The 15480-nt window shown below is 47.6% G+C and overlaps 1 protein-coding gene across 1 annotated transcript in view; it reads right to left on the reverse strand.

Moving 5' to 3' along the window:
* The window catches only part of LOC144126015 (aquaporin-9-like), a 70982-nt gene extending 56496 nt beyond the window's left edge, over positions 1-14486 (reverse strand). The window contains exon 1 of the mRNA XM_077659886.1: positions 14106-14486. Coding sequence (XP_077516012.1) covers positions 14106-14213 — 108 coding nt within the window. The 5' untranslated portion in view covers positions 14214-14486. The remainder of the gene's footprint in view (positions 1-14105) is intronic.
* Positions 14487-15480: the final 994 nt, after the last annotated feature.

The following is a 15480-nucleotide window of genomic DNA, read 5'->3' on the forward strand; positions in this document are numbered from 1 at the left end:
TTACGACATGTTATGAACAAAGAAAGTAAAAGCTGCGCCACGGTTTCTAGACTACTCGAATGAAAAATAGAGGGGGAAAAAACGCTGCCTAACGCACGTTGCCTAACCCCAGCCGTACGTCCTGTTCTCTCTTCTTTCCTCTCTTTCGTCTTCTTCTTGTCTTCTTTCTCTCCCTCTTCCCTCTCTTGGCTCCGCTCTGTTTCTGTCGTCTTCATCTCGTATTTTCTTCCGTTCTTATTTTCTTCTCTTCTTTCTCTTCTTCTTTTCTTCTTCTTTCTCTCCTCTTTCTTCTATCACTTTGTTTGGCTCCTGTTTTATTCGCTTTTACTTTCTTGTGCTTCTTATCTTCTTCTTCCTCTTCTTCTCGCTCTTGACTTGGCTGGCCTTGCGGATTTCTACAACTGGCTTCAGTTCTCTTCAATCTCAGTCTTCTTTCGTCTCTTCTTCATCTCTCTCTTGGCTTGGCTTCCGTCTTCTTCTTCGTCTTCGTCTTATTCTGCCTCTGCTTCTCTCTCTGTTTCGCTTGGCTCTTGGCTTGGTTTGCCTTGTCTTCAGGATTTCTACGACAGCTACCACAACGAGCTTCAGTTACACGACCGCTCTGATTGAGGTCGAAGTAACGGTTCCTGCCGTAAAGCAGCTTAATCTAGCGAAAACAGCTTGAATAGATACGCTTCTATTCTTGTTGCTGCTGTACATAACGTACATATATATCCGGGAGTCAGGTATGTTTGTATTTCTTGGAGAACCGGGCATGTCGAGAAGCGGCGGCACATATCGCTTGCGCTGCTACCGCTTTCGATACCAGCCGCGCGTCGTAGGCAAAGTAGGCCGCTGTACGATAGCGTTGTCGACAACATTGTTCTCGGCCTTCGGTGCACAAAGCCCTAGCAGACAGCCACCGCCTCTACCCGGCACCTGCTAAGGGGCTGAGTAAGACGGAGTAAGCGAACTCTGCGGCGCCTGCAGACAGGAACTCTTCTCTGTCCTGCCATAGTTAAACACTTCGATCCGAACACAGATGGCCGTTGCCCGCACTGTGGAGAGATCTGCGATATTTTTCACATGGTGTGGGCATGTACTCACAATTCCACCTTCCCCCACCCTTACCCGAGAGGCATGAGAGACTGCCCTCCTCAGCTGCTCCACACTCGAGTCTCAAAGGGCTCTGGTAAAGGAGGGAGGGAAAGAGTCACCGCAGAACAGGCTTTTGAATTGTTTTCAACCATTTGGGGTCATTTCAAGTGCGGTGTTACCGCGCAGCCACGGGTTTCATCCCTACCGAAAAGTGGCCGCCCCGGTGCGGGATTCGATCCTGCGACCTCGTGCTAAGCAGCTTAACGCCAAGACGATCTGGCCAATGCGGGATTATTTGTAAATTTAGCCACATCCCAGCGAGCAGCCAAGTCAGGCCGCACACACGCAGGTCCCGCAGTTAATACTTTACCGTTACTAGTGTTTCCAGTAACTTTATCAATGAAAACAAGTACTATGGGTCGTGAGCTATATGTGTCTCTGTTTTACAGAATGCTTCGCCGTTCAAAAGAAATTGAAACGTTAAATTTTCATTCGAGGCGGCAAAAATTGTTTTCTCAAGATGTACGGCTGAAGGCTCTTTTACACGGGTGCACCCTCCTCATCTGAAACTTTTCGACAAAAATAATAGCAACCATCACGCAAAACACAACTACAATAAAAAAAAACATTAAAAATGCAGTCTTCAGACATCGCAACGATTGAGTGATACATACAGCATGCATCCGCACTTAAATATCAATGAACTTCCATTGTTTCTGGGCTTTTTTTTTTCATGAAAGAGATATTTATTTTTTCGAGCATGGTTCCTGAACCAAACTGTTGCAGGAACCAAAACGAAAAGCAAAGAGGAGGCTGGCGACAACAGCGCCCATGCGCGGCCCGAGCGGACAATTAACGCGCGCGGCCTACAAGGACGGGCGACAAGATCGGCAAGCGGAAAACGCGGCGGCGGCAGCAGCGATTAAAAGAATAGCAAAACCTCTGCGGATAGCGAGGGGCGCGACGCACTCCGTTCGAAAGCTTTTCCGCACGCGACAGACTTTTTTTTTTTTTTTTCCCCGAGTTGCGGGCCGCCTCCCGTCCTGGCGAACGTCAAGGTCATGAAGGCCGTCATCACTGTCTCTTCCTTTCACGTTGATTTTGTTTTCCTTGGGCGTACACATCCAAGTTCCTCGCGGCACTCACGTCCACGAGTGTAAATGTCAACTTAATTTTTCTAAACAGCCAGATCGGGTTTAAGACGCTGTTCAGTGCCTTACAGTGTGGTGTTCTACATTTCGGGAGTGATGAAGATGGTTGGATGGAAGATAGGAGCGTCCCCTTTGAAACGGGGCGTTGACAGTTAACACCATGCTCGGCTCATTTTCTTTATCTTTATTTAACTATTTCACAATTTGGTCCCGAAATTCGCCATTTCCTTTAGATACGTTTTTAGTCCCGTCACTTCTAAGCTTATATCATCTCTCTGCTTTTCAGCCGCCAATCTTCCAATCGCTTTTTGCTGACTTTCCGTGCATATTTATTTACATGACCACTGTTACCTGTAAACCTTAGCACCTCAGGGAGAGTGACTGTGCCTTCATCGACATACGGATAGATACCATCACATTCGAGTATGAGGTGTTCAACTGTTTATAGTGATCATGAGCACTGCCTTCACCCTCTCGCGCCCGGCAGAGAAAAGACTCAGATTCAACGCAGCCAGCGCCAGCGAGCTACAGCTGCGTCTATCGATCTTTAACGAGTCTGTGACACCCTCTGGGCAAAGTCCCCGTGCGCACGTGTGCACTCGTCGCTCCGTCGTCGCTTCTGAGACCCCCCCGCAGCGCGAAGGTTCACTGAGCAGTCATGCTTCGCGCCTGGCGCATGCACGCCGACCCACCTATAGAGACGGACGCCTTGGAGTTCATCCTGTGGCGCCCAACACTTACGAAAGCAAGAACCACCACACATTCTTCGTCAGGTCATCTCGGGACAGGAATGACCTACCACTGGACACCGTGTACCGTAACAATCTTACCCATTTCAAGAACGCCGTCGAGGCCATCATTCTGTGGCTGTCGCGCTCTCCACTCATGCCAGAGGTCTTTGAGGAAATAAAAATAGAACTGCATCGGGGAAACTCTCCGTGGTTTCCTTCGTCGTAGTGTACTACGCGTGTCTAACAGAAGACCGAGTGACGGCGCCTTTCCTGGACTACACGTTATCGCCCACTGGCCAAAGAGAACGGGGCGACGAGGAAAGAATGGCCAACAGACACCGAAACCAAGGAGCATAGGAGATTGTCTTTTTTTTCTAATTGTTAGTTTTTCATCAATGGGAGATTAACAAAAGCAGAAGAAAGAAGGCTAGCTTACAATGCACATAAATACCCCCGAAAGCAACACATTGAGCAACCGTCGCCGCAGCTCAGTTGGTAGAGCACCGGACGCGGAATTCGCAGATCGTGGGCTCGCATCCCACCGGCGGCATGTGTCGTTTCTTTCTGCTTTTATTAACCTCCCATTGATGAAAACTACTAATTAAAAAAACATTCCCTATGCTCCTTGGTTTCGGTGGCTCTTGGCTTCCATCATGTGTGCCATAACGAACACCTCTTTTCCCTTCACTAGTATGCTTAATAGTTAACGGAAGCGACGCGAAGTATACCTGCAGGCTCGCAAGGTGCTGCCATGTGGGGTCATGTGATGCATGCATGTGGTCCGGGTCTGGGGATGGAAGCCTTAGCGGAGATAAGGAAAAGGGGGCCGGGAAGGGGGGGTGGAGCAGGTGATACAGCTAGTGATATTGTTCCTGATATCATTTTTTTCGCTCCAGAATAGCCAGGACAATCAAGGGAACTCCCACCCTTCTCTTCCCTTTATTTTTTTCCCGTCTCCCTCCCCCTTCATTTGCATTTTGCTTTTTGCTTTTTTTTCTGTGGTTCGTTTTTCTTTTCTTTCCATGCCTTCAAATATTTTTGTACTGCAGCTTAGACGTCACGCAAATACACGCATGCGTAGTAGCTGTTGAATTGATGTATACCTCTGCAAACTAAGTAAAAAAAAAAACAAAAGATGCAAAATGTACAAGCATCAGAAGCGTTCTGTCACTGCAGACCGCGCTGCTTTAGTAATCATCTTTGATTAACTGCGGTGGATCGTAATAGGTGACGGATGGCGCATGGCATGGCGCACTACATATAATGAGCAAGGGAATACCCCGCAATGGAGGGCTCGGGATTAATATCTACCACCGGGAGTTCTTTAACGTGCACTGCCATCGCACAGCACAGGGGTGTTCTTGCCTTTTCATTTCGCCTCCATCGAAATGCGGCCACCGCAACCGGGATTCGAACCCGCGTCCTCGAGATCAGCAGAAAACGCTACAGCAACTAATCCACCGCGGCGGGTTGGCGCGTGCGTACGTGTGCGTGTGTGGAAATACCAGTACAAAGGTTTCCCCCGTTACGGCATGTTCACCCATTTGCTCCTCCATTCGTTTTAATAAGTTGCTAACTGATGCACACACGCAGGTCAATCTAAATATGAATGAGTGAAGAAGGAAAGCCAGTTATTTCGCACTGGAGCCAGTGAGACCTGCAGCCTCTAACGGGATCATCAGTCGATGCGGATGACGTCAACGACAGCCTCATAAAATTCCTAACAAGCTCGGCATGCAACATTCACAGTGAGTCTGCTACCAGCGCGTCAAGGCGGCGATTAATTCGCAGAGCAGTTGGAGCCGCTGGAGCCAGTAACGGAAGATGCGAGGCTTAAAGGGCGAGTGCTCCGAAAGAAACCGGGGACGAAGCGTCGCACGCCTCGGTTGCAAAACCAGCTAGCTATACACCGAGTGCAACCATGTATGCGCATTCCGCGTATTGAGCAACGACTGGTGATGTTCCGGGGCGCCCCCGGCATGCCATATACGTTCGTATTATCCAAGCGAAATGCTGCGCGGTTTCCAAATGGGGCGGTATCACAACGCCGACCGCGGCAGCATTCTTGTCTCGGCTCGGGCGTCGCTTGGGCGCGTAATCGCTGCGTGAACGGCGTGCGATGCAGCAGAAGCTGCCGGCGCGCCCATCTCGCCGTCGAGTGGTCATTGTTCAAGGTTGCTCTTCTCAGGGCCCGGCTCGTAATCGGGCAGCGGTATCACGTAACGCCTCGGCCTCTCCGGCGGACAGAAAGAAGCAGACTCACTCGGCGCCCAAGGAGCACGCAGCGCCAACAGCAGCCCCGCGCAGCTGGGCCCTTGTAAACACGTTGTCCCGGTGTACAGTGCGATGCACATATTTCATGCGCGCAGATATGCAGTGAAAATATAACCATTCAGCACACAGCTTCCACATTACCGGCGCCGTTTCTGAACTGTGACTACACACGTTTTACGTTTCGCCCATGTGTACTATAAGCAACGACTGAAAGTAGCAACACAAAAGCACCAACATATTAGCTACTACCGAGCAAATACGGGCGAGGTTGATAAACACTTCTGTAGAAGAGCCTTCGCACTTTCTATGTTACATTAACCTCCGCTACTACAGAGCTTCCCTTGCCTAAGAGCTTTTTATTTTGCAGTTCGTGGCTTAGTTGTCTTGTTCGCGTTTCATTTCTTGCTGACAGTACATGTGGTAAACCATGCGCAGCACAAACACTTTTTGGCGACTACACAGACCGATATCCTCCGTCCGCTGAGACTCCGGACTTTTGCAATGTTGTACCCGCAAAGTCTATCGTAGCGGAAGAGCGGTAACGGCTTCTACGTGACGTCATGGGCGCCATGATGGTGAATCCCGCATATTTCCCACAGTATACAGATAGAGAAGATTGCGATGAGCGATTTACGGGACAGCGCAGTGAAGGGCTCTGACGTCGGTGTATCAGGTTAGGGGGCTAGAACTGAATGAAGACCGAGTCTTCGCCCAAAATTGGCGTGGTTCCTCCAACCTGAACGACGACGCTGGGCACTGAGCCATCATAAATGCGATGAGAGTCTTTTGAAATTTGCCTCTGTGCAACACCGGGAAGTGAGACACGGGGAATTGCTACGATCGTAAAAAGGAAGATAAAGATAAGCGGCCACTTTATGGTATCCTTTATTTTTTCATTCTTACATTTTCTCAACTCTCTAGACATGACGTGCAACATATGTCTGACGTGCTCAGTTCAAGGGCATTTCTGTATTTCGCCTCCCTTAGCACTGTCTTCAATAAGTATGCAGCGCGTAGTCGACGCGGTGCTTGAAAGCGATGCATTGAGCTACGGCCACAGACTGAACGGTTCATTGCACTACGCACTCACGTGTTTACTGCTGTGAGCCATGGCGCACTGTACTGCTGCGAAGAGCAAAGCTCTTCGTCATAACCGGAGGCACTGCGTTGCAGGTTACAGTGACCGCGACTGTATTTCACCGAAACGGAGGTTCTGCAACTTCGAGCTACGAGCCATGCTAAGCACGCTTACGCTGGATGCGGACAAGACGGCTTCGTAGCAGTGAATACACGAAAAGCGTTTGCAGTACGACGACCGCTCTGAAAGCGTTAGAGAATCGCTATAGGCAGGAGTGATGCACGAATGCTCTGCGGGCATCGCTTTTGAAGCATTACGTTCGCGTGCGTAACGAAAAGCAGATGTGGGGATGTTCCAAGTTCTCCTAACTTCCGAGTCCGCGTTTTAGACGACTTTTTCGGGTGCTCAATTTTGTTAATTTCTGCCTACTTTGGGCCCCACTTCTGTTGAACAGGCTAGCACTGACTGCTCGTTTCCGCCTTTCTTTTTCTTGCGCTTTCTTCAAAACGAACTTATTTTGGTCGCGCAGTACACAGGCCGACCAGTTTCGCAGCACAGGCAATAAGGTGGAATTTGTCGCTCTGTTTCACGACTGCAGAACAACGCCAGCTAAGCGCATGGATACGCCCGCACAAGTGATCACCCTGCACTTTGGAAGCCAGCTGCCAGTGTCCTAATCGATCACCCGAAGCGAAAACCGCCAGCGGGAAACCGCGCGCTCGTCCATCTTCGACAAGTGGCGAACGGCCTCGGGCGTCACGCGGAATTTCCTCACACTTCCTATGTCCGTTATCTTCGCACCGAAGGAACAGCGCGCGAAAAGAGGTAGCGACCGGGCGTTCGCTGGTCGAGTCACAGCTGTGGTTCGGGGAACGAGCGTTCGGAGCAGTCGCATTCAAGGCGTTTTGGAGCGACGAACTGGAGCTGCATTCGAGTGCTCGAAAGACGTAAAGATTTCAATCCGTCATCGACGCTGCATTTAGACATTGCGTTACGTAGGGATAAAAGAGACAAAGTGTGATAAAAGCCGCTATACTGTACGACATACGTTTTCTTTTTTCCTTTCCCAAATCAGTGAACATTTAAAAAGAGAAATCTGGAATCATAGCAATCATAGCATATATATATATATATATATATATATATATATATATATATATATATATATATATATATATATATATATATATATATATATATATATATATATATATATATATATATATATATATATATATATATATATATATATATATATATATATATATATATATATATATATATATATATATATATATATATATATATATATATATATATATATATATATATATATATATATATATTAGCAGACAAGGTAAAGGAAATGAGGGGCTCGTTTGACAAACATATTAAGGAAGCCAACAGTCACGGAAACCAAGGGACATAGGGGAATGTTTTTATTTTTTTTTTATTTGTAGTGCCAATCAATCGGTTTAAAGAAAATTACTCATAAAGCAGCAGAAAAAACCATGCCGCCGGTGGGATCCGAACCCACGACCTCCGAATATCGCGTCCGGTGCTCTTGATTGGCACTACAAATAAAAAAAAGATTAAAAACATTCCCCTATGCCCCTTGGTTTCCGTGACTGTTGGCTTCCTTAATATGTTTGTCAAACGAGCCCCTCATTTCCTTTACCTTGTCTGCTAATATATATATATATATATATATATATATATATATATATATATATATATATATATATATATATATATATATAGAGAGAGAGAGAGAGAGAGAGAGAGAGAGAGAGAGAGGTAACTATTGGAGGGGGCGGTCCTATTAGTACACTGAATTTCTCAAACTTTTCCGTCGTTGTTTTTGTTGACCCCAGTAGACATAGCACACACCCACGCGGGGGTACTTGCCAAAGTTTGGTGGTGAATGTCAAGGAAAATCCTCGCCCTCCCATCCGCCTTCCTTGAATTTTCGCCCGGAGGCGGACAGCGCAGAGAGACTGTGCTACGTCTCTGCTGTCTGCCCACAGCTACAGAGCCGTGGTTTCAGGCAACCATTCCGATGACGAATGAGATAAGCGGACTGGTGGCACTCTCCTCAAGCTCACGAGAGCTGGGATTTAAACTAGCGGGAAAACCTGCAGCGAGGAAAACAGGAGGGAGATCCCAGTCAAAACTGCTCGCTTGCTTCCTCGGAAACTTTTTGGTGATCTGCCAAATCAGAGCTCACTCGCACAATCACTCCCTCTCACTCCAGTCCCTAGCTCACTAAATCACTCGTGCAACTCCCTCGTCCATTGACTGAGTCACTTATTAGCCCCCGACTTCCTCGCTCACTTCTTCGTTCACTCACTAAGTCACCTGCTCACCAATTCGTTCACTCACAAAACACTTTGGCTTTCCTCCCTCAGAGAGCGGCCAGGAAGAAGTGCGGACTAGTCTTCTTTCCCTCTGCACTCCGTCCGCTGCTCCTTCCCTTAATTATAAAACGCGCTGTCTTTATCTGGTACCATTGTCCGAAAGCGGCTGCTCTAAAATTCAGCTGATAAACCAGAGTCGAACAAACCTGCAGCATGCACGGAAGGCAATGCGATTCTCTTCGCAGAAAGTGTGCAGTGCCTCCGTTTCGATTATTCTATCGGGAAAAACGAGCTGTAGCCTCGAGAGAAGCATGCATTTGTCTATGCGCACTGGTGTTGTTGAGGGCAAAAGGAAAACCTTCCGCCCACTGTTTCCGCATTTGCTTTTCTGTCCCAATGCAGGAATAAATTCTACTGCATGCACGCCAGACTTTCGAGGTAGGAGGATAGGCTGAGCCTGGAAGAAGAGGAAGATGAACAACAGGAAGAATAAGGTTGCTGCTGTTGTCGAAAATGTTTATTGATTAAATTGAGTATGAACCACGTGGTTGGAGTCGCTATTCAAAGACTCCATTGGGCGAAGCCGCTACGGCGCCACTGCTTACGAGCCAATTATGAGCCCCAGGGCCTGCGTTGAGCAGGGCGGCCTCCCAACGGTTAGGGGATGGTAAAAGAACGCGGGATACGGCCTCGTCTTCCTGGCAGGCCCATAGCATCTGCTAGAAATGCGCACTTTCTCCATAGTGCCAACATTATATATCTTGTAAAGTTCCGGGTACTACATGTGTAGTGATGTGGGTGTTGGTTTGTATCCTTCTTAATGTTATTTCTTCGTCTCTGCTTAACTCTTCTGAGTGTTTGGGAAATCCTGATCGTTCTAGCCTGTAGTTCTGAGGTATTTGAGCAAAGGTGTAGAGTTACACATCATAGTTATGATCACTATGCAACGGCACCCACGGTAGTAATCCACGGGCAAGGCTGTGGGCAAGTTCGTTGCCCCATACCGCTTGGTGTCCAGGAGACCACATTACGAGTGCTGTATCAAAGCTTGTAGCACTCCTTCACAACGGCGTCCCTCATAGCCGGAGTCACTTTGGTACGTTAAACCCCTATAAACCAAACAAAACCAAACCAATGTTTGTAGCACTGTGAGGAACCGACTCAGCCCTTGATGTAGCTTCTACATGCGGTTTGAGAGTCTGATATCACGAAGTAGTTTCGATAATATGCTTGGGCTTTTATGGGCAATCGTTTGGGGCTGCATGCAGCAGCATTACGCAGTATTCAGCGCGTGTATGTGCAATTTATTATTCGTTTAGTTTCAACCACGCGCAAAGGTTGGCGAATTAACATTATTGCGTTACAGCTGTTTAGTTCTAAAGAGTACATCACATTTATATAAGTCGGTCAGCAAAACGCACACGGCACCCACTGTGAGCACTCGTGTAAGTACCGGTGTCAGAAGCGTTGTATTATGCGCGTGACAGAGTGCTGGCACGCAATGCCTCGCGGATTGTGAAGGCACATACGAGCATGCGTCGCGAAAAATGCTGTCGCATTGCAGAACCGCGTTCACGTGTCTTCGCGATATCTTTCCGCAGAGAAGATGCAGCGTGCGTGGAAACTGTCTGCGTATTTTATGCGTGCATGCCGCATATTTGGCAGGCTTGTGAGGACGCACGCTTTAACTGCGCGTACATCACTGCAGACTCAAGGGCACCCTTGCAGACGGCTCCGTGAACTTTGGCGGTGTGTTGCCATTCTCTTGTTTAACACAAGACAGGTAGTTAACTTTCCTTTATCGCCTCACTTACGTTTTTATTTCTTGTAATAGTACCTTGCTCACTGGCCTAATCTTATGCAGAAAACGATATTGGTGGTGGCGATGATGATGATGAAGCAGTGATGATGATGTAATAATAAGAAAAAAAGAATCTTTTACAGCACTGAAGACGCCGTCCCTTTCCGGAGGTTTGGTTTTGTGGGGTTCAACGTCCCAAAGCGACTCAGGCTATGAGGGACTTCCCGGAGGTGCTCAACTATATATATTCTCCCGCGGTGTTAGATTTTTCAAGTTCACGCGCACCCTTGCGCAAGCAATATGACACAATTATGTCGGGTACTGACACAGAGTAAATGCTCTCTGCGGTTTAAGTAAGTGTACGGTGCATCACTGAATGGGTATTGCAGGATGCCTGTGGGTCGATCTTATACTCTTTTTTTCCGAAAGCAAGATTTATTGGCACATCTTTCCAAACATTTCCAGCAATACTTTCTAGACTGCGTTTTTTTTTATGAAGGTCACAATTGCCAAGCTTTACGGCTGAAACACACACGTCGGACTCCTTTCCATTCCCTGGCCATCCCCTTTTCCTGAGAACTTGCTGACCGGCCACTGTAACAGCGGTGAGATTTGAGGGAGCCAGCGGCCTTAAGAGAAACGGCCGTCAGCCGTCACAACTCTGCGTAAAAGTCCCCGTTTTTACATTGAGAAGCTGTTTATGGGACATCCCACGAGATAACCGTGAGAGTAATCAGTCGCTTCGTGGGGAGAAGGAAAAGGAATAAGAAGGCGAGAGGCCACTTGCATTTGCTATCTGCTCATCTAACAAACAAAAAAATCCACCCATATTCAAAGCAGATACCGAGTTTCCCTACGGCAGTTTCTCGCTGAGTTAACCGCGTCAAGCCATAGCTTAGCCGGCCGCATTTATTTTCCCCATCGCACCATAGATATAAAGACATAAGCAGAAGCAACCGGCCGCAGGTGTTGGCATGCCCCAAGCATGCTCTGCACGTCATCGCCCAAGGATTTTTCTACAGCTGTGGGAAAAGCATGGCCGTCCAAAGTACAAAAGAAAATTAAAAATAAGGAAACAAAACCGGAATGCTGCAGACTAGCGTTTAAGAGCGCACCTTTGCCGACCATTTCTGTGAACATATATATATACATTGCATCACACGTACAGTTCCCCCCTCTCTTGTTGCATCAATTAACTCAGTTCGTTATCTCCTCCTTCGCTTTTAAGAACCACGGCTGCCCCAACGGAAGAGAAAGGGAGAGAAAACGGGGAGCGTTCAGCTTGTTGTACGGAGTGAAAAATCCCATTTGGCGTGGCGCCACTCGCCGCCTTAGGAGCGACCGTTAGTGATTGCGTGTTCCTCATTGGGCTTTCCGTGTTTCGTAAGGTTAGCTTTCTTTATTGTTCCCCTCCTCGTCCTGCAAAAGACAAGTGACGTCGGCGGCAAATGAGGCCGCAACGGGCGCAATTATGTTTCCGTACCTTGTTTCTCTTCGTTTCGCTGGGTTACTACTTGCACTAAAGAAAATAAAATCGGTACGAGTTTTTTGCATGTTCGCGACACAGTGCGGGCTGAAGGCAATAAATAAAAAAAATAGCAGTAGTTTTTATCATGACCACACCTGTGCTGTCAGCAGCCGCTAAGGAGAAGTCAGATAGAAGCGCTGACCTTGGTCTCTACTGGAGATGCTCGTACCTAGCCGTAGGCCCAGCTCGCTACTCCGTATGCGCGAAAGGCAAAGCGACTATTGATACGCACGACCACATTAAAGAGCTCATTTGAAGCTATTTTCAAAGCCTGGTTGAGTTTATCATCATCATCACACTGACTATCGCCACTGCAAGGCAAAGGCCTCTAGCTCCCACATCTCTCCAATTAACCCTGCTCTTTACCAGCTGCGCCCACCATATGCCTGCGAACCTCTTAATCCCATCCGCCCACCTAACCCTCTGCAGCCCCCTGCTACGCTTGCCTTCTCTTGGAATCCACTCAGTTACCCTTAAGGACCAGCGGTTATTTTGCTTTTGCATCACGTACCTAGCCCAAGCCCGTTTATTCCTCTTGATTTCGACTAAGATGTCATTAACCCATGTTTGATCTCTTACCCACTGTGCCTTCTTTTGTCTCTTAACGTTACAGTAATCATTTGTCTTTCCATGGCTCACTGCGTTGTCCTTAACTTAAGTTGTGTAGTTGAGTTACACAACTTTAGTTTACTGTGCTCAAAAACCGAAAATAGAGGAATCGTCAGGTCAGAGTCAGTACTGATGGACTCTGGTCAGCCTAAACTATCCGCGTCACTTTCAGGTATTCACCAAATTGAGCTCATGAACCTAACGCTTAATTGTCGCTCTACTTACTTTGCGAGAAACTTCCAATACGTAAACAATAAGAAAATGAACATGAAATCGAGAAGTCGTCAATAGTAAATAAGAATTATTAATAAGTGTAAATATGCGACATTAGCGTTCGGCTTCTCCTGCATACCGCCAGAGAGCAATGCAGACCGGTAAAAAACGGGAGAATCATCCGTACGTACAGCCCTCATCTGCAAGAGCACTCGTCTCTCAACAATCATAGCGTTTTCTGTCTTTGCAATATTTGCTTCCCGTGTTTGTCTTTCAGAGGATTGAACCTTATTCACAGCTCAACTTGCGTTCTTTAGACCATTTCAAGTATTAGCAGTGTAACGTTACGCGATCAGCATCTAGAAACACAGATACAACACTCCTATAGCCTCACTTCCCTTTTTGCTACCATAACCACGCGCAAAAGCGGAGTATGGTGAAGAGCGCGGGGCCATGACCTTCCCTATAGTCTGTCACAGGTAGGGGGGGGGGGGGCGGTAATGGGCTACAGAAGGGGCGAGTAATACGGCAACAAAAAAGAAAAAGAAATGGCTACAAGTCCCTGCGCTTCTTAGGCAGATCCCGGTCACCAGGCATATTTATAAAGGGCTGCAGAAATAAACAAATTTCGTTGTGCCAACAAATCAAATTAGAATAATTACACTGTAATATATCTATAATTATACATTCGAACCAAGTAATACAGTATCATAAATCTGAGCAACTGCAGTGCAGTGCAGCAACTGAACTACTGCTCCCTTATTTGTGAAGTTACTCGCTCTAGTACTGCTTAAAATGTTTTCTTCAAGTAAATAACGTCAACCACAGGCGTTGATAATCATTCAGATGAGACCCGTAACTGGCACCTGACACGCTCGGCACTACTTTTTTTTTATTGAGGGAGAAAATGCGAACTAAATGTCAAACGATGCTTTTTTTTTTTTTTTTACCGCGGTGACATTTGCGTTTCACGAACCCGTCTCCAGAACGAGTAATATCATTAGCCTTATTTTTAAATTTCTAATCGCAAGTAAAGCTCTTATATCACGCAGTGAATATAGCTTTTATAATTGAATGTATCATATTAACTTTTTGAGCACCAGTTATGGAAATTAAAACATTAAAATAATTATAGTAAAATGAAAACGATAAGAACCGCAGCCCCAAATTGTCACTGTGGGATTATGTTTTGTTCAATAACCGGCGAGGAACGGAATGATAAAAATAAACCACTTTAGGAGACCGAAAGCTGCAAATAAAGAAGAGAAAACAATGTGCACACTTACGTAGAGGATGAACGTTCCCAGGAACTCGGCGAGAAACTCCTTAACGGCCTCATTCTTGGTCACAAAGCGCCTCAGGAAAGGAAAAGGAGGGTTCCCCGCACTTGCCATGGTTCCTCTTCCCGTTTTGCAACCTTACTCTTTAAATATCTAAACTACGAAGCGACTAGAACAGCACAGCAGACGAGCAGCGACGAAGCAGCGATATGCAGCACGTTCGTCGACACGCAAGTAGACGACGCACCGCAAGCACGTGACACGCGGTCCCCAAAGGCGAGGTGCACTGACTCCGTGCCGCCAGCCGCGTAACTGAGAAGTGTTTTCTTCGCGATCGCCTGCAGCGGCCGATGCGTTCTACGATAGGAAAGAAGGCCGCTGTCGTCTGCATGCGAGCGCCTCCATTGGGCGCATGCCTCCCGCCGCGCACGGCGCCGCGAGGTTCGAGTTTCGTTTTGCCGCGTGTGGCGGCGCCTGTCGGCGGCGATAGGAGTCTTCACTGCAACGCTCGCGCTGCGGTTGCCGCTTTGCCGGCTTTGCCCCGCCGCGGTGGCTCAGTGGTTAGGGCGCTCGACTACTGATCCGGAGTTCCCGGGTTCGAACCCGACCGCGGCGGCTGCGCTTCTATGGAGGAAAAACGCTAAGGCGCCCGTGTGCTGTGCGATGTCAGTGCACGTTAAAGATCCCCAGGTGGTTGAAATTATTCCGGAGCCCTCCACTACGGCACCTATTCTTCCTCTCTTCTTTCACTCCCTCCTTTATCCCTTCCCTTACGGCGCGGTTCAGGTGTCCAAAGATATATGAGACAGATACTGCGCCATTTCCTTTCCCCAAAAAACCAATTATTATTATTATTATTATTGCCGCTTTGTGAAGACCACGAACTAACCGGCTGATCTAAAGTAGCAGCTAATCCACATTCTTCTGCGTCTGCAAAAAAAAAAAGGTTGTTCACAAGAGCTCACTCAAAATACCCTTACGTGTGGTGCTACGTATATAACCGCCAGCTGCACATTAATTTTGAGAATTGTTTTTTATGGAAAGGAAATGACGCAGTATGTCTCGCATATCGGCGGATATCCGAAACACGCCGTAAGGCCGTGAGGGAAGGGATAGAGGAGAGAGTGAAAGAAGAAAGAGGTGCGGTAGTGGAGGGCTCGGGAATAATTTCGACCACTTGGGGATCTTTAACGTGCACCCGCCGCGGTGGCTCAGTGGTTAGGGCGCTCGACTACTGATCCGGAGTTCCCGGGTTCGAACCCGACCGCGGCGGCTGCGTTTTTATGGAGGACCTCTTCTTCCTTTTTCTTTCACTCCCTCCTTTAGCCCTTCCCTTACGGCATGGTTCAAGTGTCCAACGATATATGAGACAGATACTGCG

The sequence above is a fragment of the Amblyomma americanum genome, chromosome 3 (genome assembly GCF_052857255.1).
Source record: "Amblyomma americanum isolate KBUSLIRL-KWMA chromosome 3, ASM5285725v1, whole genome shotgun sequence".
Lineage (NCBI taxonomy): Eukaryota > Metazoa > Arthropoda > Arachnida > Ixodida > Ixodidae > Amblyomma > Amblyomma americanum.